At 28.7% G+C, this 22,013-nt stretch overlaps 6 protein-coding genes across 12 annotated transcripts; 3 read left to right on the top strand and 3 right to left on the bottom strand.

The window, feature by feature from the left end:
* Positions 1-18: 18 nt before the first annotated feature.
* On the bottom strand, positions 19-1,466 carry LOC103579508 (syntaxin-8). Of its 2 annotated transcripts, XM_014444404.2 has the most exons (6): positions 1,381-1,466; positions 1,037-1,195; positions 776-970; positions 462-706; positions 281-373; positions 19-204 (listed from the first exon to the last, which is right to left on the bottom strand). In XM_014444404.2, the coding sequence occupies exons 2-6, from the start codon at positions 1,069-1,071 to the stop codon at positions 44-46; spliced, it is 729 nt and encodes a 242-aa protein (XP_014299890.1). In that variant the 5' UTR covers positions 1,072-1,195; positions 1,381-1,466; the 3' UTR covers positions 19-43. The 2 variants fall into 2 exon arrangements, with proteins under 2 accessions (XP_014299890.1, XP_014299889.1); XM_014444403.2 differs by lacking the exon at positions 1,381-1,466 and having other exon boundaries at positions 1,037-1,312.
* Positions 1,454-6,892, top strand: LOC103578779 (transmembrane protein 184B). Of its 2 annotated transcripts, none has more exons than XM_008559962.2 (6): positions 1,454-2,433; positions 2,903-3,134; positions 3,214-3,808; positions 3,869-4,110; positions 4,189-4,273; positions 5,748-6,892. In XM_008559962.2, the coding sequence occupies exons 2-6, from the start codon at positions 2,934-2,936 to the stop codon at positions 5,921-5,923; spliced, it is 1,299 nt and encodes a 432-aa protein (XP_008558184.1). In that variant the 5' UTR covers positions 1,454-2,433; positions 2,903-2,933; the 3' UTR covers positions 5,924-6,892. The 2 variants fall into 2 exon arrangements, with proteins under 2 accessions (XP_008558184.1, XP_008558185.1); XM_008559963.3 differs by lacking the exon at positions 5,748-6,892 and adding an exon at positions 4,919-5,285 and having other exon boundaries at positions 2,128-2,433.
* Positions 6,893-6,916: 24 nt separating this feature from the next.
* LOC103578778 (phosphatidylinositol 4-phosphate 5-kinase) lies at positions 6,917-10,955 on the bottom strand. Its single transcript, XM_053738831.1, has 3 exons — positions 10,147-10,955; positions 9,971-10,084; positions 6,917-9,893 (listed from the first exon to the last, which is right to left on the bottom strand). Exons 1-3 carry the CDS (start codon positions 10,234-10,236, stop codon positions 7,236-7,238), a joined length of 2,862 nt encoding a protein of 953 aa, XP_053594806.1. The 5' UTR covers positions 10,237-10,955; the 3' UTR covers positions 6,917-7,235.
* A 92-nt stretch (positions 10,956-11,047) lies between these two features.
* LOC103578777 (uncharacterized ENTR1 family protein) lies at positions 11,048-13,230 on the top strand. 4 transcript variants are annotated; one of them, XM_008559960.2, is made up of 6 exons: positions 11,051-11,302; positions 11,378-11,485; positions 11,559-12,529; positions 12,595-12,657; positions 12,742-12,893; positions 12,955-13,228. In XM_008559960.2, exons 3-6 carry the CDS (start codon positions 11,564-11,566, stop codon positions 13,085-13,087), a joined length of 1,314 nt encoding a protein of 437 aa, XP_008558182.1. In that variant the 5' UTR covers positions 11,051-11,302; positions 11,378-11,485; positions 11,559-11,563; the 3' UTR covers positions 13,088-13,228. The 4 variants fall into 4 exon arrangements, with proteins under 4 accessions (XP_008558181.1, XP_053594118.1, XP_008558182.1 ...); XM_008559958.3 differs by having other exon boundaries at positions 11,097-11,116; positions 11,361-11,485; positions 12,955-13,229; XM_008559959.2 differs by having other exon boundaries at positions 11,048-11,485; positions 11,562-12,529; positions 12,955-13,230.
* A 25-nt stretch (positions 13,231-13,255) lies between these two features.
* Positions 13,256-15,523, bottom strand: LOC103578775 (myb-like protein D). The gene is made up of 3 exons (XM_008559950.3): positions 14,970-15,523; positions 14,672-14,883; positions 13,256-14,589 (listed from the first exon to the last, which is right to left on the bottom strand). Exons 1-3 carry the CDS (start codon positions 15,243-15,245, stop codon positions 13,653-13,655), a joined length of 1,425 nt encoding a protein of 474 aa, XP_008558172.2. The 5' UTR covers positions 15,246-15,523; the 3' UTR covers positions 13,256-13,652.
* A 58-nt stretch (positions 15,524-15,581) lies between these two features.
* LOC103578776 (1-phosphatidylinositol 3-phosphate 5-kinase) lies at positions 15,582-21,819 on the top strand. Of its 2 annotated transcripts, XM_008559953.2 has the most exons (5): positions 15,582-15,649; positions 15,765-15,898; positions 15,967-20,571; positions 20,631-21,380; positions 21,441-21,819. In XM_008559953.2, the coding sequence occupies exons 2-5, from the start codon at positions 15,781-15,783 to the stop codon at positions 21,632-21,634; spliced, it is 5,667 nt and encodes a 1,888-aa protein (XP_008558175.1). In that variant the 5' UTR covers positions 15,582-15,649; positions 15,765-15,780; the 3' UTR covers positions 21,635-21,819. The 2 variants fall into 2 exon arrangements, with proteins under 2 accessions (XP_008558175.1, XP_008558177.1); XM_008559955.2 differs by lacking the exon at positions 15,582-15,649 and having other exon boundaries at positions 15,655-15,898; positions 15,967-20,562.
* Positions 21,820-22,013: the final 194 nt, after the last annotated feature.

Genomic DNA, 22,013 nt, shown 5'->3' with positions numbered 1-22,013 from the left:
AAAAAAAATATAAATGTATATAATTATAGGGCTTTAATCAATTTTATACAACAGCCACACAAATTATGCTGATAAATAATAAAATAATTACTACCCAATAGCCACATGTTCTGTCTTTTCGATCAATAAATCGAATTTGTCTTGTTCCATCTATTAATCTTTCATCAGTTTGTTCCATATGCTCTGCTAGATCATCAATTATTTCTGGGAAAAAAAAAAATCATTTTTTTTATTAAAATTTTTATTTATTACATTATTGCAAGTAAAAAAATGAAGTTACCATTTTGATGATCTACTTCAGTATTTATTGTCTGAGCAATTGTTTTTTGTCTTGTAATAACTTTGTACAATTCATCTAGACCTCGTTCTTGTTCTAAAATATTAAATTAATTTAATTGATAATTAAAATAAAAATAAAAATAAAAATAAAAAAAAAAAAAAAAAAAAAAAAATGATATTACCCAAAAGAGCAGCTTGGTTTTGTGATTTGATATCAGCAATACTGACATTATTGTCTGATTGGTCATTTTGGTCATCCCATCCAACAGTACCACCGTCCGCAAATGCAGTACTTGAATTACCAAATAAACTTGGCCTCTCAGAACCTGTTGGGTTCATTTTTAAATCATAAAATCGTTTTATTTTTACATAATTACTTTGCAACTGCTCTATTTGTCTTGTTCGTCTTTCTGCTTCATCGACAGTTCTGAATAATAATTAAGGAATAAACGTACATAGTGTTATAAATTATATTTTATTGAAGTAAAAAGGATACATAAGTCTGAGCTTCAAAGCTTCAGCAATTTTTTTCTTCAACTGTAAAATATGATCAGAGTATTGGTTCATTTGAATACGAACATTTGCGGATAAACTGGCAAATGCCAATGAAGCTTTTGGTTTACTTTGGCGCTGATTAAGCTGCTCCATAATATCATCATAAAGTTTTTCACAGACATCATACTCAGTGATCCTGTTTTACAATTAATATTATCATATAAATTTAATATATAATTATCTTTATATAAAAAACAATTACCAAGGATCATTGTCATCTAAATAAATTAAAGCCATTGTTTCAGAGCTTGTGTTTTATTAAAATATAAAATGACAACTTTAAATGGCGCGTGGTACAAAAATCTAATAGTTTTTTCTACCAATCAAAGTGGTTGATAAACTCTTATCTCTCGCCATATACCTATATATTTAAAACAATCTTTATCAATCCATTAGTCACCATTTATTTTTTTGTATTTTTATAGATCAAACTATAATGTTTTATATTTTTAATTTTTTAATTTTAAGAGATAAGAAAAAAAATATATTTAAACGTGTCACCAAAGTAAAACTATAGGTATTTATTATCGCCACAACTATAATCACCACAAAAATAATTATGATCAGCCGTCAGCAGTCAGCAGTATGACGACAGTTTATTTGCGCACGCGCTTTATATATTTATATGGTATATATCACACAAACTCATTTTCTCTGTGTGTCGAGGTTTTACATATTATATATTTATGTGAAAATTGTAAAAGCATTGGAAAAGTTTAGCATTGAAGAGATTGGATCACAATCACAATAATTGCTGCAGTGCACATACATAATAAATTAATATGACTGTAGCAAACAACAGCAAACAGCAAACAGCCTCAGTGTGAATAAAGAGAAAAGAGACGCGTGCGTAACACCGTAAGAGCATGGAAAAAAAACTAGAGGAGTGAAAAAAATAATAAAAGAGCAACGTAGTGTTTAGTGTCCAAGACAACAAGAGACGAGAGACAGGTGGATTTACAGTGAAAATAAAATAGAAAGAAAAAAAAAAGACCCAAGCAAGTTTTAAGTTTTAAGCAGTTTTAAGACGATTGACGACTGACAAGTGGATGGATTGGAACAACATAGATATTGTGTACTATAGATTATATATGAATCTTTATTGGAATTATACAATCCTGTATATACCATATATTTAGTAAATGCATATACATTTACGTTTGTGAATGTATCATTGAACTGCTGGTGCTGAGATCAGTAATATTTTACTAAGCCGTCTAGCTGAGCCATCTTTAGTTTATTCCGTATTTCGTAGTATCTAGTATCATTCTTTTTTTTTTTTTTTTTTTTTTTTTTTTTTTTTTTGTTCTCCATACGTTATAAAGTTAATGTAAATACTTGTGTGATAATAACGACAGAGTGTTTTTAAAATGTCGGGAGAAAGGAAAGCTTTATGGTCGAATCGTTAATTGTGGTCTATCAAGATATTGTAATAGTTAAGAGCAAATCATCATCATAAAAATTATCAACATCTTGACTGTACGAACACGAAAGGTCACAGCAACATCTTTATTTTATTTCATCTTCAAAATCAAATATATTATCCAGAGTATTTAAGTCTTCCGGATTTAAATAATAATAATAATAATATCTGTACAGGTCAGTACATGAAAATATCTATATATAAAGATAATTGTGTTTTAATATTTTGACGTTTCATGGAGTTGCGTTATGCGCGCAGCTCTCACATATATTATTATAATTATTATTATTATTATTATTATTATTATTATTATTATGTGTTGATATTTATTTGTATGTGATTATTATTAATGTTAATGGTAGTTATGGTGAAATGATGTTTAATTTATTTAAAATGATCTCAAGGTCAACTTGTTGTGGTTCTGATTATGAAAAAAGGCCGTCTAAACCCGTGTTGTGATATGCATATTGATTTTTTAAACGCGAGTTGATCAACGGCATTAAAGCGTTTTATCGCGATTCTTGGAAATACCGTTAATAAAAAATAATCATATTATTGTCATTAAAAAGATAAAATAACAATTAAAGTACCAAGTATTGGAGGTAACGATAATAAAATACTTAAAATGGTTATTTTTATTTTCAGTTAAAAAAAAAAACCTATATATATATATATTATGATGAGTAATGCAACAATGAGTGGCGTAGAATCGACAGTTTCTTCAGCTGTAAAAAGTCTCACTTCAACGACAGTAATTGACAGTACAATTGTCAATGACGATGGTATTGAACCAACTCCAATATTTTTGCAAACTCGAGCTGCTCAGGGAATTTCTGGAGCCTTTGTATGGCTGGCGTTATTCCTTACTTGCCAACAGGTAAATAATATATCTAGATAACTATTATACACTTGAAGATAAAATATCATTATTATTATTGTTGTTGTTGTTGTTGTAGATTTATCAACACCTGAGGTGGTATACGAATCCAACAGAGCAACGGTGGATTGTCCGTATTTTATTTATTGTCCCAATTTATGCCACATATTCATGGATATCTCTATTGTTTTTCAACAACGAGAGTTACTATGTTTATTTTTTTACAGTCCGTGACTGTTACGAAGCATTTGTAATTTATAATTTTTTATCATTGTGCTACGAGTACCTGGGAGGTGAAGGCAATATTATGTCTGAAATACGAGGGAAACCAATTCGTTCAAATTGTCTTTATGGTACCTGGTGTTTAGTTGAAAAAACTTACACTATTGGATTTCTTCGATTTTGCAAACAAGCAACACTACAGTTTTGTCTTGTAAAACCCGTGATGGCATTTGTCATAATAATATTACAATCATTGGGTCACTATAGAGACGGTGATTGGTCTCCAGACGGTGGTTATATTTACATCACTGTTATTTACAACATCAGCGTTTCATTAGCCCTCTATGGACTCTTTCTATTTTATTTTGCTACTCGAGATTTACTGACGCCTTTTGAACCAGTTTTGAAGTTCTGCACTATTAAAAGTGTCATATTTTTTTCATTTTGGCAAGGTAATATACATAAATATAAATTTTTTTTTTTTTTTTTTAACATTTTATTTTAATTAATAGGTGTTTTACTTGCCGTTTTGGAAAAAGCTAATGTTATTTCACCGGTTATTGATAATTTGGGACATGCAACCAGCGCTGGAACAGTATCAGCTGGCTATCAAAATTTTTTGATCTGTATTGAAATGCTCTTTGCAGCAATAGCGTTACGTTATGCTTTTCCTTATCAAATATATGCTGCTGGATGTGTTACTGATTCCAGAGGTCGTAGCGTAACTATGCAAAGTATCAGCAGTAGTTTAAAGGTGTTTATTTCATTTCATATAATTCAAATAAATAAATTAGTCTGGTTTATAATAAATATTTATAATTTATTCATTTAGGAAACGATGAATCCCAAGGATATAATGACCGACGCCATCCATAATTTTCATCCTCAATATCAACAGTATACACAATACAGTTCTGGTATGTCCAAATCATTGTTTATTTGAAAAAAATAAGTAAATAAATACTTATATATATATATATTTTTTTTTTATTTTGTTTTGATGTAGTGCATTACATTGTATATTGTATGTTTTAAGTAACTTTCAATCACTTTTAATCCTAGTTTATTTAACAACAATAATATAAATTTATAACAGCATGAATACTAATATATATAGCATGTAAAGCAAGTTAATAAAAAATCCTTGAAATTTTTTTTGTTATTTTATCGATTTATTTTATTATTTATTGATTTTTATTAATGACGTAAAAATACTGCATGTGTGTAATGTTTTATTGACCTGTGCCTGTGCATTTATAATTTATATTGTAGAAAATTTTTAACACTTAATCACTTTAACATTTTTTTTTTCTTCATTTTGTTTTATTTAACTTACTTTATTGTACACTTATTATTATTGTTATTATTATAATCATATAAAATAAGTAAAGTTGTGTTAATTTTTAAAATATCAGGTGAAGGTTTATTTAGTCGGTGTGGAAAGAGTATACTTAAATAATATAATAAAATAAATAATTATTAATTATTATTGGAAATTGAGAAATTAGCGTAAAGAAAACAAACTTTGACGAGTGCTTTGTTTTTTTTGGTCTTTTTTTCAGACGTCAATACCAACTTGCCGTACGAAAAGCTGTGAGAATTATCAACCAAACATATTTTTTAAATTCAATATCAACACTGACAATATCAACTTTCAAGATAAAATAATAATAATAATAATAATAATAATAATAATAATAATAAACAATACTAAAACAATCGTTTATTTTTTAAGATCAATTATTAAATTTTCATAAATAGCACTAAATAAATACTCGTTTTCTTTTGCTAAATGAATAGTTATCAATAAAAACAAACTTTATACTCTCTACTATATTAATCAGGGATTTATTTGATATTTTTTTTTAATCGTTAAGGAAATGAATTAATCGTTTGTCCTGATTATAAAAAATAATGTACAATAGTATTTAAGCATTTAATAATCAATCAAGTACAAGTGTAATCACAATTATATATAAAATTTTTTAAAATAAATAGATAGATGATAATTATAATTTTCATTTCATCTTTATAATTTATTAAATTAATAAAAGCATGCATTAACTGAAATGTGCAATGTGTAAAATTTAAGATTTAACATTTTTTTAAATTTAATAAAATAGGAGTAAGTGAAAATTATTGTTATTATTATTTATAGTTATATTCATATTTATATTTATGATGTTACTGCATGAATTTATAATAGCTTTATATAAATTTATTGCCATTAATTATGCATGATTATATATATATATATATATTAATATATAATTTAAATTATTTTATTAACAGAAATTATAATAATTGTCATTAAATTAAAACTGTTATTTGATTAAATATCAATAAATTGTGTGTAAGGATAATTTTATAATAAAATATAAAATAAAATAGGTGGTACTAAAAATCAACGGGGTATGAGGGTGTCGAGCTTCGATCCAGATGATCCTCAAAATATGCCAGTTCCACCACCACAAAGACGCAACACTTCTCATCAACGTGTTGCTACTATATCACAAAATTACAATGAAAAAACAATGCTGTTAAGTAGCGACGATGAATTCCAGTAGAAATTATTATTATTATTATTATTATTAAATAAATTTTAATTATGGTAAAAGTCCCAATTATTGACACTAAAAAATGTTTAATATCAATAAAAGATAAACAGATAATAAAATTCATTATAAAAAACTATCAAATTTAAAAAATGTCATCAACTCGCATTTTTTTTTTCTTTTTTTGTACTTACGTATTCCAAAGATTATATTTAAATTATGTTAATAATAAAATAAAATAAAGTGGTGAATAATTGGGTCTTTTGTCTTATATGTTAAAAAGTGAAAAAAATAATCAAGATTTAGTCGAAATTATTTTACTGGTAATGAAAATTAAATTTAAAAAAACTGGTTGGATTAAGGATAAAATAAATGTGAGGCTGAAGAAGTTATAGTATTTATAATTAAATAATTATAGTTATTTTTTAATGTTAATACCTTAATTATGTTACAGTAAAAATGAACTTATTTTATTAGTGTTGATTAATTTAAACGAAACTTAATTCAGCATTTACCAAACCATATTTTAATATATATTATTATTATATACATTAGTATAAGATTCAATTTAAAGTATATTACAGTTTTTTTTTTCTTTTTCTTGTTTATAAAATTGTGTAGACAGTATTTAGATTTATATATTTAACTAAAGTTTTAATATTTATTAATTTGCTTTTAATAAATTTTAAATTTTAAATTCAATTTGATTGGATCGCCATAAAGATGCCAATTCTTCCTCAAAGACTCGTAAATATAAATTTAAATTCAACTGGAAATAAATTTAACAAACAAAGATAACATTTAATTAAATTGTGACGATACAAGTTATTCTGACAAACAAAATAAACCTGATTGTGTATCGTCCAAGTCCAATAACAAAAAAAAAAATAAAATAAATATATATGTATATACCGTTAACGAAGATTATAAATTATAAAAATATTTCTGCTCCTGCACCCAAGTTTGATGAACAAAAAAAAAAAAAAAAAAAAAAAAAACCCCCAATATATATTAATACTCAATATTTTTTAAATTTATTAATAAATCTTAACATCCAACTTTTTATTTTGCTAAGTATGTAAGAAAAAAGGTATAAAAAATAATCGTTTATCGCTACATAATTAAATGGTGGTGGCCTATCGATTATAAATATATGTTGGTAAGCATTTGTTATTGAATTTTTATTTAAAAATTAATAATAATAATAACAACAACAAGCTGTTAGATAAGTCTGTAAACATCAAAATAAATATTTTTATCTCAATGCCATTAAAAATATGAAAAATAATATAGATATTTAAAAAAATAAACGCTTAAAAAAAAATTATCTGTGCCATCCATGCCAAGGAACTTGCTCATCCTCATCTAAATCTTGAACGGACGATGAGCTGTACTTAAGTTTTTTACAACTTAAATTATTGCCACTGAGTAATTCAATGTCTTTAGATTTATTAATAATATCAGGTATTTTTTTTGAGTATTTTTTTTTTGATAATTTATTTAATTTTCTTGTAATAATTTCTTCCTCTGCTTCAATGTCTTGAAAATGTAGTTGATTATCCATATACTGAACGACATTATTTTCATCACTTGTATACTTATTGTATTGCTCATCAACCTGCCGATTTGTCACTGCTCCATGTACAGAACTAGTACTTGCATAACAATTATTGTAATATTCTGAAGTATTACAAGTATTAGCAGTTACAATAACTGGATCAATGGGTTTGAATCCAATCGATCTTAATCGCGCTACTCTCATGTCTCTGTCGGACAAGTTAACAGGTACGAATGCTGATGACTCCATGCTACTACTGCTGTACAAATTTAATTTATTGTATGAATTATTATTACTATAATACATTTGTGGTTTTTTAGATACTTGCAGTTGATTACGATAAACTGTTTTTATTAACTCTTCATCATCATCATCATCATCATCATCATCATCATCATTATCATTATCATTATCATTATCATCATCATCATCATCATGATCATAATCATCATTATTATTATCATCATCATCGTCTTGGTTTGAATTGATTTCATATGATTCTGATTTAACGTCATTTTCATTTTCTTCATCATCTTCTAGATTGATAAACTCAATTTTCACAAAAGCATCACAATTTTTTTTACGCGGCTGATTTAATTGTGTCTCCATATTGACAAATGTCATTGCATCTTTAGTTGTAACGCACTGCGTTGACGCATCAACCATTTGTGGTTTTAATAATGATGATTCTGTATTTATTATTTTATTATTTTTATTGTTATTTATTTTTTGTTTATTTGTATTATCAATTTTATTAACTTGTGGTTTAACTGTTTTAGCCATTGGATGAGGATTTTTAGAAATTTTAGATTTTTTAACAGCACCTGTAATTAACTGTTTACTTTTTCTCCTTAAATCAACACGCGGATAATTTGTTGTTATATAATCAGACAAATCTTTTCTTTTGCTCAATATAATTGCTGGACATCTTAGTCGTCTATTTCTCATAGTTCTTGTTTGAACTGACGGTACCCGAAAATTACCATCAATAATTAAATTAGCCAATTCATTTTTTCGTTTTCTTGTTACATTTGATTTTTTAAAATGTTTAACTGTATTTTTATTACGATTATTTAATTTACTTATGGTATCCTTATTCTGGTTTTTAATTGAAGTTGATCTTGTTTCATGAAAATTATTATTAAAATTTATTTTTTTTTCTCGAATTTTTTTAATTTTATTCAATTCTAATTTACCAGAATTATTACGAATTTTATTTTTATTTAAATTTTTTAAAATATCATTTTCTGGGAGACCAATAATACTTGCTATTAATAATTTACCCGTGGGATTATAACGTTTTTTAATAATTAAATTTAACATTTGTTCAGGTGTCATTGTTTCTATTTCTACTACGGCTTTTTGAAGGTCTACATTTTTATTCGACAATTCAGAAGATTCAGAACTCACAGAAGCTCTAGTGCTCGTTCTAGAGACATTACAAATTTCGTCAGAATTTATAAGCAATGTCGAATTTAAATCATATAAATTATTTATTGTACAATTTTCATCGGTCAAAATTTTATTTGATTCTTGCGATTCCATTTCCAATTTTTTTGTATCAAATAATTTTTTACTATCAGTTTTACTATTAGTATTATTATAAACTCGGCAATAAGTCATTGGTGTTTGTTTTTTAACATCTTGCTGTGGATGATAAGGTGACGAGTCATATAATTCTGTTCTAATTGCAATATTTGTATTTTGGAGTTTATATGCCGGAGGCTTTGAAGCAGTATATGTAGGCGAGACAGGATTTGACAATAATGGTGATTCTATGCTGACTCTTTTAACTTTATTATGTTTTCCACTAATTATTTTATTTGTACTAATATCCATTTCACAAGTTTTATTTAATTTTTTAGTTCTTTCTTGGGTCTGACAGCCGTACATCTGACACTTGTAGTAAGGTCCACAATCTGATTTAAAATTTATTTTTTGTAATAAAGACTGTCTCGTGACAATACGAGTCTGTGATATCCACGGTGGTGGCTCTTGATAATTTAATCTAGCCAACGCATACTTGTAATATTTACTTGAATCTTTAGCATTAATTCCAATCCAACAGGACGCCACAATATATAAACCATCATACCGATAACCAGTTTTTGGAGCAAATTCATTAGCTAAATTGTAGCTTCTTATTAATCTCAAAGGTATGTGATTGTTGAAATTGTTTAATAATGAATCACACGGCTTGTCATAATTATATTTACCACCAGTAAATGTCAAATATGTTCCTAGATCAACATCATTAGTATTATTAACATGGGATGTGCATATTGAAGCAACTCCAAATATTCCCTCGTCAATGTCTTTATCGAAGCAAGTGTGAACTTTATCTCTGGCACAATCCATACGTATTCCCCACCATGAACCTGAGGGAAATCCTTCAATAGATCCATAAATCACTGCTTCATTACCCTATTAATATTAAATAAAATCTTTAACTGACGTATTGTTTATTTAAAAGTATTTATTATATAAATATATCCACTCACGATGTGATTCAGCAGTCTTACATCACTTGTTATTTTGTTATTACCCAGCCGTTTAGACTCAGTGTTGAGCTTAATAAACAGTTTACTCCATTCATCAGCTGTCTTAATATTAATCTACAATTTAAATTTAACCATTATTAAATTGTAATAATAATTATTTGTTTTTAAGACATTACCTTGCTGCGAGATCGGAGTTTTCGTAAAATTCCATCATTATCCTTTACAGTATTTGGATAAAAATTAACATTTAGTGCGTTTTTCGCCATTTTTTTAACATTGTTCCTAATTTTTGTTTGTTATTAATAACAACTATTTATATACATACACACACTACACTTGTTTTTTTATAGTAAATCTGTGTTTGATAACTAAACAGAATGGAAGAAAAAAAAAAAAGAGAGAGAAAAAAAAAAATACGTATGCAATCTGAGGTTTAATGTGAATGTATCCTAAATCGAAAAAAATTGAGATAAACACACGGTTGGTTATGCTTGTAAATAATTAATAATTAATATATGTACTATGTATCTACTAGATAAATAAATACCCAATCAAGCTATGTAAATCAAAAATAAAATTAAGAAAAAATAATAAACCATATAAATTTTGATTTAATTATTATTATTATTATTATTATTATTATTATTATTATTATTATTATTATTATTGTAATCTGTGCTTTGTGATGACAATAACAATAATAATTATTTGTGGCCGTATCGCACTCGGTGATACTTGAATTTGAGCGCCACCAAGCGCGCGTTTTTATAATTAGATTAAAGTGATCGCTTTCAAACAGAATACACCAATACACCTACAAAATTAAATTCAAAATGAAAACGACCGATGAAGATGGTTTTTCTGATCGTTTCTTTACTCAAGCCACTCAGGGATACAGACGATATCTCGATACTCAGTAACAACAGTAACAACTGAAATTTTGAGCAGACTTTAAAGTTTTCGCCATTTTCGCCTTTCATCACAGATCGCCGCGATCACAGCGACGACTAACGGAACTACTCTTGCCCGCTCGCTCTCTTACCCGGGCTTACCCACTCGCTCGATTACTCGATTCTATCGACATTCAAATGATCGATATATAAATTATTATTAAGCTACACACACATGACGACATGACACACATAGGTACTGAGTACTAAGGGTACAAAATTAATGTTCTTTTTTTTTTTAATAAGACGATATTTATACTTTATATCGCAATAAGTAATTTATAACATTGTGTCAAGCTGTTTTATTAATAAATTCTTGAATGTTTAACTAAAAATTAAATTGGTGATGATTGCAAATGTCATTAAATAGATAAAATTAAAGGTTATTGTTTTTATTATTATTATTGTTATTATTATTTTTTTTTTTTTATAATACTGAGTATGCAAAATAATAAAGGAGGTTTGTCGTCGTCCTCCTCCTCGTCATCCTCATTAGAAGAGTTGGATAAATTAAGAGTCGGAGAAAAATCTAGAATCAATAGTTTCCGAGTTAAAAATCTGACAGGTTTGACAAAATAGTTGTTGATAATTATTTAAAATAATTGTTTGATTAAAAATATGTAATAAAATAATTACAGAAGATATGCCGAAGAAAGAAGAAAATCCATTTAGTTTCAAACATTTTTTGAAAAAAGATTCTTCTTCCTCATCTTCTAGTTACCAACATGCTGGTGCAAGACCAAAAGTTTACACTAGCCGGTTAAATACGACTGTTAATTCAGTGGTGGCTGATACTGTTGCCAATACTATTGCTGGTACTGAAACTGATGGTGGGGATGGTATTTATGCTAGAAATCCTACAGAATTGCCGGATTTTGTTCAGGATCATTTGGTTATTGAACAGTGTTATCTTAACCATCAAGATGCAGCTTCTGGTACTCAGATGATATCTGACATTGATAATTTACCAGATTTTGCATTAAACAGCGTTGAATCACGGCCATTGCGACATCGAAATGAAATAATAAAGAATGATAATAATACTGGGAATTTGCCCTTTGATTTGACAACAACAGGAAATGTTGATAAACGAAATCGTTCAGATTTAGAAACTACTTGTAATTATCGTATATTTAATAATGGATCACATGGAACACATGGATTACCTGGATCATCTGGTGAAGGAGTACGAGAACAAATTAATTTTCCACTTGATTTACCATTTGCAGGACCTTCTGATTTAAATAATATGGAGATAATAAATTCAAATGAAACTATTGATTCACCTGGAGGAGACAATGGAATTATTACAAAGTCATTACCAGATTTTTTGAATGACGGACCCATAAGAAATAGAGTTGTTGTTGTTCCTCAGCCAGACAATGATGTTACAATAAATAATAGTGAATCTTCAAATCCTCCTCTCCATTTAGAAGTAGAAATGCTAAGACACAATCTTGAGATAGCGCGTAGACAAAATAGTGAAAAAAATAGAAGAATTCAATTACTGGAAGCAGAATTAGCATCTAGAAGAGCTGTTGATTATGAAGAAACCGCGCACTTGGAAAAAGCTATGGAACAAGTTGAAGATAATTTAAAACGTAGTACGGTATGTTATATATTTTTATTTTATCTGATAAATTTATTAATATATTTATATATTTTTATTTATAGAGAAGAGCTGTTAATGCAGAAAGTGCTGTCACGACATTAAAACAACAAATAAAAGAACTAACGGTTGATATTTTTATTTAAAATATATAATTTTATGATAAACAGGGTATATTATTATTATTATTTATATTATATATTCATTTACAGACAGAAATTTCAGTACTGAGAATAGAAAACAGAGAATTAAAAAGTGCTATAGGCGTAGGTTGTAGTTCTAGATCAATAGATGGTGATAAAAAAATTTTTAGATTAGCTGGAGATTTAAAGGAAGCCGCTTCATCTGCCGAATCTTATCTTAGGTAAATTATTATTGTTCTTAAATATTATTAGTAGGGATGATTTAATGATAATTATTTATAGGCAACTAATGTCCGGAGTAGACAATTTAAAAATAATAGCTTCAACACTGGAAAATTTCGACAGGATAGAGGATCGAACCAAAGATCTGCTACCGGACTTTGATGAAGACAACGCTGCCGGACCGGCATTATAATTTAGTGTCATGTTTATCAATAGCTTTACATTATTTTTTTCCCTCAATTAAAACAACGGTTTTAAATATTCTAAACACTTAATTTATTATTAAGAAACATATAATACTTTTGTACATAAATAATAATGATAATAATAGAGCGTATGATTTTCTAATATATATATATTTATACAATTTTAATTAATAAATATATTCTCGTTCTGTGAACGATTTCTATAGTTTATAGATTATTATGATTATTATTATAACATATATATAAATATGTACACAGATAATCGACGCTAGCATTACTATACAAAAAAAAGAAGAAAAAAAAACAATATTTTTAAGAAAATATACATTAAGATATTGATGAGATGGTTATTTTAAAAGAGGCGATAAATTTGTTACTGATACAACAAGATATTAAACGTTAAATATAATTTTTACCGCGTATATGCTTGTGGTGCTTTTTAGTCTGTATATTAAAAAAATTTAATACAAATAAAATTATACATATTCTTTTCATTTATTATTATTATTATTATTATTATTATTATTATTATTATTATTATTATTATTATTATTATTGTAATTCATCAAATATATTAAGAAGATCAGTTTGAGTTTCAGTATGACTAGTATTGTCGTAGCACGTCTGAGTGCACATATTGCTGTACAGAAGATTCTTCATGTCATCGAATTCTTGAGTTGTTTGAGTTTCGTTGTTGGAGCTGAGCGCGTAAGTGCGAGAGTAGTTTGGAGGATCCGAATCAAAAATTGAATCAAGGTACGGCCTGTCCGTTTGAGTCTCAATACTACTAAATCTATCGTTCAGAGTTTCTTCAGTCAGCATGGGATCTGACCTAGAAATCCGGGTAGCAGTTGAAAAAAGTGAATTTTTAATATTCATCTGGTTAATACTATCTTCTTGGTAGTATGGCAAAATATTAGTCTGTGTTACGTTATCATATAAATCGTCAATAATATTTTTATCTTGAATTTTAGCCCCCAGACTTCTGACTTGCCACAAGTCTTGCATCCCATCCAGTGGCAATGGACTTTCAGAAAATAAATCGTCATTCGTAAATGTATTATTATTATTATTATTATTATTATTATTATTATTATTATTATTATTATTATTATTATTATTATTATTATTTAATTGTGAGTCTTTCTTTGGAAGATTTAGCTTTTTATTTGTGCTTAATTTTTTGAGTTCTCGAACACTAGCTGCAGATGTTTGTGTCTCAACAGTTTTCCTGTTACGTTTTTCCTTCATTAGACTGTTGGTTTGAGTTTGTCGGGACTCACGTCGTTTGTTCGACTTGGAAGGACTCAATGTTCGTTTAATCTTTTTAAAATCATCTGTCTGAATCGCCATGTCCCGCGTGTCCTTTGTCCCCTTTGACTCCTGGATAACCTGATTACTTTCTTGATATGGGCGTATGTAGACTGGCAATTTTTTCTGCACCATTTTACTTAGTTGGACAACTGGAAGATTTTTCGTGGAAGCTCGTCTATAATTAAAATTTTATTTATCAAACAATTATTTATTTATAAAAAAATTTTTAAAAATAAAATATATCAACGGCAACTAACTTGAGCAAATTTTTATATTTTTCATCAAATAAATGCGAGTGTCTTTTGGCATGAGTTAAAAGAGCTTCGTATGTCGTAAAATTTTTAAAACAACTGCAGATAAATTCCAAACCACATACTCTGATATGTGCGGCCTTGGCAGCTTCTGTTGAAAAACTTTTATCACACTGTGTGCATGAAAATGTTTTAGCAGCATGGACTTTAAGATAGTGCTGAAATTAAATTTTAAAATTTAATCAAACAACAACAACAACAATAATTATTATTATTATTATTATTATTATTATTATTATTTTACCTGTTTTAAATACTTCATGGTAGTAAAATATCTTTGAGAAGTAGGTGAATAAATACATGATACTTCGGGGCAATGATATTTGATTGAATCTTTTACAATTTTGTCTAAATTTTTACGTTGATGAACTTTTAAATCATGGAGACGAAAACGCGACTCATTTTGAAATACCAGCCCACACTGATTACACCTCACATTATTTATAATTACACTTAATTCTTCAGCTGGAGGACAGACTATTTTTACAAAACTTAATATATTGCTTTCAATGGTCTCCATTTTAAATATATATAAACATATAAACGAGCCGGTTGTTTAGATTTATCAACTTTTTTTTTTTTTTTTTAGTCGTAATGTCAAGTTGAGAGTGATTTGTTACTGGAGAAATTACACATAGTAGTAAATATATTCATCTTTATATATATAAATAAATAAAAAGAAAATCTTTAAGTAGCATGTATTTAAATGAATTATTATTGTGTATTGAGATGTAAGTATATTATAAACTGTAGTTTTACCAACATCAACTTCTACATCACTCTACATTGCTAGTACTGACTTGGGTTACTCTAGCTTTGCCATCATCATCATCATCATCATCATCATTATCATTAAAGTCCAGTGCGTCGATTCTATGCGCAGAAATAAACAAATCAGCTGATCCAGTTGTCAAAGTGGTTAAAGTAAGATTAAAGTAACACCTTTTCGTTTGGTGATACTGTTGTCAGATTGACAACTTTATTTATTATTCTGTAAATATATACATTTATATTTATATATTTTTTCTGTAAATAATAGAGATAGTTAATTAAAAATGATGAATAAAAATATGAACTCACCAACAAAACTCACCGAGTTTGCTCCGTTGAGTCCGCAAGAAAATCAACCAGTTGTTGCATCTCTTTTTTCAAAATTTTTTAACTTGGCCAAAAGTAAGTCTACGACTATTAATTTTATTTAGCACTGATGATTGACAATAATAATAATAAATTTATATTAGATGTTACGGAAAGTCCCGAAACTGATGGAGCTAGAAATGCTGAGGTGTCACCTAGTGTTGATGATCAAAGTTCTTCTGGAGAGTCGGGCTCTTGGAGAGGTGATAATTCTGAAAAAACTCCAGAAGACAGTAGTTCAACTATGACCTTTAATTTAGATGCCTCTGAAGGTCGGAGTTTGCCAAATGTTCTCAGGAGGATCAGCAATATTGTAGCACTAAAGAGCAATAATTTAAAATCGTACAAAGATTCACATCTGAGGAGCTATTGGATGCCAGACAAAAAAGCAAAACAGTGTTATGAATGCTGTGAGCGATTTACTACATTTAGAAGAAGGCATCATTGTCGTGTCTGCGGGCAGATATTTTGTTCAAAGTGCTGCTCAGATGAAATTCCTGGTAAAATAATGGGATGTACTGGTGATTTAAGGGTCTGCACATACTGTTGTAAAGTTGTTTTGTCTTATTTGCAATCTTCTGATATGAAAAGCGTTTTATCAGCAGATTTAAAAGCTCTTCAAGAAGATTTAGAGGTAAAATATGGAGGAAACGATACTCTGGCAGTAGCTGAAATAAAATCAAGTACGATTGAAGATGAAACGAGAATTTATAGAAAAACTAGTGTTGGATATATGGAAGAAAAATATGCTATTGGAACACATTCTGGTGATTATTTAACTTCTCATGAACGTTCTATTGTTTTAAAAAATTCAGCCTCACTGAGAATTATTTGTCAAGAATTGTTTAGATCAAATAAATCTATACCTTTGGAAACTCATCGGGTGAGACTTAAAAATTATTACAACTGTTTTACGGGAAATCAATTGGTTAACTGGATGATATCACAAAATAAAGCAGCAACACGTATACAAGCTACGGCTATTGGACAAGCACTATTTCAAGCAAATTATATTGAATCAATGCAGTCAGACATTGAATTTACTGATTCTCAAGCAATATTTAGACCTGTTAGTAATAATTTATCTGATAATTTATTAAATAAAAATGTTTCTAGTTGTGATAGCCATGAGCCTGCATGGGTTAAAAATATACCACAACATGATTCTACTGGTACTGATTCTGAAAGTGAATCAAAACAATCTGAAATCACTACTCGGATACCTTCCTCGGGTTCAAGTTTTTATCTGGATCTCGATGTTGGAGCTTCTACAGTTACTTTAAAGCGACCTACAACTTTTGATAATTTTTTAACAGATACATACAGTGATGCTGTTGGTGATCAGCAACAAATTTTATCAAAATTTGATCAATTAAATAATACCGGTGTTACTGATGAAATAATAAATGATGAAAATTTAAAAGTTCAACAAGTTAAAGTTAGAAATTGTTGGCACAAAGTTAATAATCTTTGTAATTCTTATGGTGAAATGAGTGCTTATAATAATCTGTCCATTGCTTACAAACAGCACGAGGAATATTTAATAAAACAGCTGTTGAATAATAAAGGATTGTCATCAAGTTGGGCTGAGGTGATATTGCCACTTGCTCATCAGATTATTGACCAAGTTAGACCTAATCAAAATCATGATGCCGATGATATGGATATACGCCAGTACGTTCAAATTAAAAAATCACCTGGTGGTACCAGAGATGACTGTGAAATATTGTCTGGAGTATTTTGTAGTAAAAATGTTGCACATCGTGCCATGAATGCAATGATTGCACATCCTAAAATATTACTTTTGCAGTGTGGTTTGATGTATCAACGAGTTGAAGGCAAGCTATTGAGTCTTGAGCCTGTAATGCTTCAGGAAAAAGAGTATTTGGGTCATACAGTTGCCAGAATTATGGCATTGAAGCCAGATATAGTAATGGTTCATCGATCAGTTGCTCGATTAGCTCAGGATAGATTCCGTGAGTGTGGTGTCACTTTGATATTAAATGTAAAGCTCAGTGTTATGGAAAGAGTCGCTCGTTGCACAGGTGCTACTATTGTCAATACCATTGACGCACATTTAACGACTCATGTTAAATTAGGAACATGTCAAAAATTTTATCTCAGAAATTTTCCACGTGATAATAATTCTGTTAAAACAATTATGTATTTTGAAAGCTGCGCAAATTCACATTTAGGATCTGGAATTCATTTACGAGGAGGTTCATTGATGGAGCTTAAAAAAGTTAAAAATGTCATGTCTACTGTTATTTTTGCTGCATATTCATGGCGTCTTGAAAAATCATTTTTAATGGATGAATTTGCTAAACCACCTTCACCTAAAGATTATTTTTTTAATGAAAATTTTCGTCAAGAATCTGATGACGGAGACTTGAATCAATATAATAATATGGAAGATGTTAAACTAAAACAACAACAAGTAACTGATGATAATAAATCTTGTTTTAAAAAAGCTTTTGATATTAATCAAGATGATATTGAAAATAAATTAAAGTTTAAGGATAATAAAGTATTGGGAGAAGAAAAACGTAGTCATGGAGAATCGATAAGTGATTTAAGTGATCCACTACATCAATACTTGAATGAGCAAGATGACATTAATATTTCATCTAATAATTCAAACAATTTAAGTCTCAGTGTTGCAGATCTTCCACTGCTTAATAAATTTAAAAAATCACTTGACGGTACTATTCTAAGTTTTTCTCCGTATTTGAAATTTACAATACCATATTTGGAAACAGAATCTGGTAGAAATTGTGTGTTACGTAAATTTTTTCCCAAAGATATTTTTTATTCTCCACAATTCATAGATACAGCGGAAGGTACTAAAGTTAATAATAACAATAGTTGTCAACAACAACAACAACAACAACAAGAAAAACAAGAAAAACAACAAGAAATACAAAGTACAGTTAATTTTAAATCACGGCATCCATTTACACTGGCTAAACTAACAGCTGGTATTGAATCACGTCAAGTACAGGCACTGATAGCAGACTTTCGTGCTCGGGGTAGTCGACTTAATCCAACAAATAATATATTATTGAAGACCGTTAATAAATTATCGGAGCTAAATGAAAATAATCAGACTAAATGGCCTGATTGTTTAGATCCATTAAGTCATCAGAGACTGGCTGTACTCTTTTGTAGTTTTTCACACAATGCCAATAATGTTCCCGCTTTTTGTGTTAATCCATGGATTGTAAATATGGATTTATATGGCCGTAATGATATTGCTCTTGGACGTTTTTTGGAGCGTTATTGTTTAACTTCTGAATATAAGTGCCCAGCGGCTAATTGTCGGGCTCAAATAGTTCAACATGCACGACGATTTGCTCATGACAGTAGTTGCATTCACATAACTTTAAAAAAAATGTCAGCAGATCCTTTTGGGCAAGAAAATAGCCATGACATTCTTATGTGGAGCAAATGCATTAAATGTAAAAATGTATCACCAGTTGTACCAATGTCTTCAGACACTTGGTCACTTTCATACGCAAAATATCTTGAGTTACGTTTTTATAATAATGCTTATACTAATCGCAGCTCTGAAACATGTGTCCACTCACTTCATCATGATTATAATCAATATTTTTCACGTGGTAATATGCTTGCAATATTTAAATATATGACAATATCATTATGGGAAATATCACTACCACCACCAGTTATACATATTATTTATGACGCTAAACAGCATATAAATGTTATTGAAGAAATGAAAAATATTGCGTTAAAAGGTGATGAGGTATTTTCAAGTATTAAAGAAAAACTTATGACTCTTCAATTGGAACAGGATGCGTTAAATGCAGCCAAGCAGCAAGTAGCCAAAGAGCAACAGTATTTTAAAAATAAAATAGAAGAAGTTCAGTTAAAATTAACATCTCCGACGCTAGAAAATACCAAATTAGAGGGAAAAGTTTCTGAAAGACAAGTTCAGACATTTATGTTTAGAATAGAAGATGGATTAGTTATTTTAAAAAGATTAATATCTGAGGCTGTGTCAAATTGGAATGACAGAATTAATGATATTACTACAAAGAAAAAAGATCAAAGATCACGTAAATTTACTGATAGATCATTGACTGCTGGGAGTATCAATGGGATCGTTGATACTGATGGTTATATAACAGAAGACACTGCTTCTGAATCATTAATTGAGGATCTGAGTCCAATGTCTGCAGATTATAATGCAATTGAAGCTATTTCAGCAGTCTCCAGTACGGTTCAAAGTGATGGATTTTATTTTGGTGATATGCTAGAGAGTTCAGACAATGAAATTCAAGAGACTAGTCATGATGTCGTTGTAGTTAAAGATTCACCAAAATCTCATCATCGTTCATACTCGGATGTACTTCCTGTTGTTACATCCGACGATATGCCAGATCGTAAAAAAAAAAAGAAAACAATATTGTCACAGCTTTTACCTTCAACTACAATTACAACGCCAATTTATAATCCATTGGGTGTTTTAGAACACCATTTACTTCCTCTTGGTTCAGTTGTTCCGATAGTCGTATATGAAAGTGAGCCTTCATCTATAATAGCTTATGCTTTGGATTCTCATGATTACAAACACGCACTACAGGAAATTATTCGAACAACCAAAATTCCCACCGATCAAACTCAAAGTCCTTTAATTAAACGTAAATTAGATAGTAAAGATAATTCAATAGAGTCTGGTAAATCAGGTGAATTTAACTATTATTTTTTATATATTTATATATTTATTAATATAAATTATTTTTAGATAATAATTTACAAAATTCAACGGTTGAGAATGAAGAAGAAAGCAAGACAATAAAGCAACATAATTATATTCAAGTTCAGTTTGCTGACAGTACGACAAATTTCTACTGTCGTATCTATTTCGCAGCTCAGTTTGCAGCTTTAAGAGATAACGTTTTACCTTGTGGCGAAGACGGATTCACCAGGAGTCTTTGTCGGAGTGTCCAGTGGGCCGCAAGGGGCGGAAAAAGTGGTAGCACTTTTTCAAAGAGTCGCGACGATAGATTCATTTTAAAAGAATTATCTCGCGTTGAAATGCAAATATTTTTAGACTTTGCACCAAATTATTTTGCATATATGGAAAAATGTCAGCAAACAAAACAACCGACATTGTTGGGAAAAATAGTCGGAGTTTATCGCGTGTCTTTTAAAAATAATACAACGAATGCCGCTTTAAGAACAAGTGTTTTAGTAATGGAAAATTTATTTTACTCACGAACAATAACTGACAAGTATGATTTAAAAGGGTCGGTAAGAAATAGACTAGTAAATTTAGAGGAAGCTGATCAAGAGGGTGAATTAGTTTTATTGGATGAAAATTTATTAAACATGAGCTGTGATTCCCCTTTATACATTAGATCACATTCAAAATCAGTCTTGAATAAAGCTATAGAACAGGACACTAAATTTCTCGCTGATAATTCCGTAATGGATTATTCACTTCTCGTTGGTCTTGAGCCAGAGTCAAATCAACTTGTATTAGGAATTATTGGTAAATTATTTATATTAAATAAATATAAATATGATAATATTATTATAATTATTATTTCAGATTATATACGAACATTTACTTGGGATAAAAAACTTGAAACAATGGTTAAAAAGTCTGGTATATTAGGCGGTCAAGGCAAACTACCAACAATAGTATCACCAGAAGAATATCGAGCTAGATTTATAGCTGCTATGCACAGATATTTTTTACCTGTACCAGACAGATGGACTGGGCTAGGTCGTGGTGTCGAGTAACCATAATAATAATAATAATAATAATATAAAACTTGCAGTATAATTTGTATATAATAATGAGTATTAATTATGCAATACTCTTTCTTTTTATACTAATGTGATTTTTTGCAGTATATTTACGTACTCATACATATAATGTATATGTATATATATTATAACTTATAATAAAATTAATAAAATTATTGATAGAACACTGTTTGTTGATGATTTTTTTACGCGAGAATTCAGATAATTTTTAGAAACGTTAACTTATATAAATGAATGATTGTGAAAGGAACTTGGAGTATCTATATTTATTATTGGATAACAATAAATATTATACAACACTTATTAGAAAGCATCATAATTTATGATTTATTTGGACAATAACATTTTTTTT

Source organism: Microplitis demolitor, chromosome 4 (assembly GCF_026212275.2).
Source record: "Microplitis demolitor isolate Queensland-Clemson2020A chromosome 4, iyMicDemo2.1a, whole genome shotgun sequence".
NCBI lineage: Eukaryota > Metazoa > Arthropoda > Insecta > Hymenoptera > Braconidae > Microplitis > Microplitis demolitor.
Note: the sequence above shows the minus strand (reverse complement) of the source record. Positions and strands in the feature narration are given on the sequence as shown.

Excerpts from the sequence above, each read along its gene's own strand:
- LOC103579508 (XM_014444404.2), bottom strand. The coding sequence starts at position 1,071 with ATGGCTTTAATTTATTTAGATGACAATGATCCTTG. Across the intron at positions 374-461 it reads AAACCAAGCTGCTCTTTTGG|AACAAGAACGAGGTCTAGAT; the intron begins GTAATATCATTT and ends TTAATATTTTAG. Across the intron at positions 205-280 it reads TGAAGTAGATCATCAAAATG|AAATAATTGATGATCTAGCA; the intron begins GTAACTTCATTT and ends TTTTTTTCCCAG.
- LOC103578779 (XM_008559962.2), top strand. The coding sequence starts at position 2,934 with ATGATGAGTAATGCAACAATGAGTGGCGTAGAATCGACAGTTTCTTCA. Across the intron at positions 3,809-3,868 it reads ATTTTTTTCATTTTGGCAAG|GTGTTTTACTTGCCGTTTTG; the intron begins GTAATATACATA and ends TTTAATTAATAG. Across the intron at positions 4,274-5,747 it reads GTATACACAATACAGTTCTG|GTGGTACTAAAAATCAACGG; the intron begins GTATGTCCAAAT and ends AAAATAAAATAG.
- LOC103578778 (XM_053738831.1), bottom strand. The coding sequence starts at position 10,236 with ATGGCGAAAAACGCACTAAATGTTAATTTTTATCCAAATACTGTAAAG. Across the intron at positions 10,085-10,146 it reads AACTCCGATCTCGCAGCAAG|ATTAATATTAAGACAGCTGA; the intron begins GTAATGTCTTAA and ends TTTAAATTGTAG. Across the intron at positions 9,894-9,970 it reads TAAGACTGCTGAATCACATC|GGTAATGAAGCAGTGATTTA; the intron begins GTGAGTGGATAT and ends TAATATTAATAG.
- LOC103578777 (XM_053738143.1), top strand. The coding sequence starts at position 11,362 with ATGCAAAATAATAAAGGAGGTTTGTCGTCGTCCTCCTCCTCGTCATCC. Across the intron at positions 12,530-12,594 it reads ATAATTTAAAACGTAGTACG|AGAAGAGCTGTTAATGCAGA; the intron begins GTATGTTATATA and ends TTTTATTTATAG. Across the intron at positions 12,658-12,741 it reads AACAAATAAAAGAACTAACG|ACAGAAATTTCAGTACTGAG; the intron begins GTTGATATTTTT and ends ATTCATTTACAG.
- LOC103578775 (XM_008559950.3), bottom strand. The coding sequence starts at position 15,245 with ATGGAGACCATTGAAAGCAATATATTAAGTTTTGTAAAAATAGTCTGT. Across the intron at positions 14,884-14,969 it reads CCATGAAGTATTTAAAACAG|CACTATCTTAAAGTCCATGC; the intron begins GTAAAATAATAA and ends ATTTAATTTCAG. Across the intron at positions 14,590-14,671 it reads AAATATAAAAATTTGCTCAA|ACGAGCTTCCACGAAAAATC; the intron begins GTTAGTTGCCGT and ends TTTTAATTATAG.
- LOC103578776 (XM_008559953.2), top strand. The coding sequence starts at position 15,781 with ATGATGAATAAAAATATGAACTCACCAACAAAACTCACCGAGTTTGCT. Across the intron at positions 15,899-15,966 it reads ATTTTTTAACTTGGCCAAAA|ATGTTACGGAAAGTCCCGAA; the intron begins GTAAGTCTACGA and ends AATTTATATTAG. Across the intron at positions 20,572-20,630 it reads AATAGAGTCTGGTAAATCAG|ATAATAATTTACAAAATTCA; the intron begins GTGAATTTAACT and ends AATTATTTTTAG.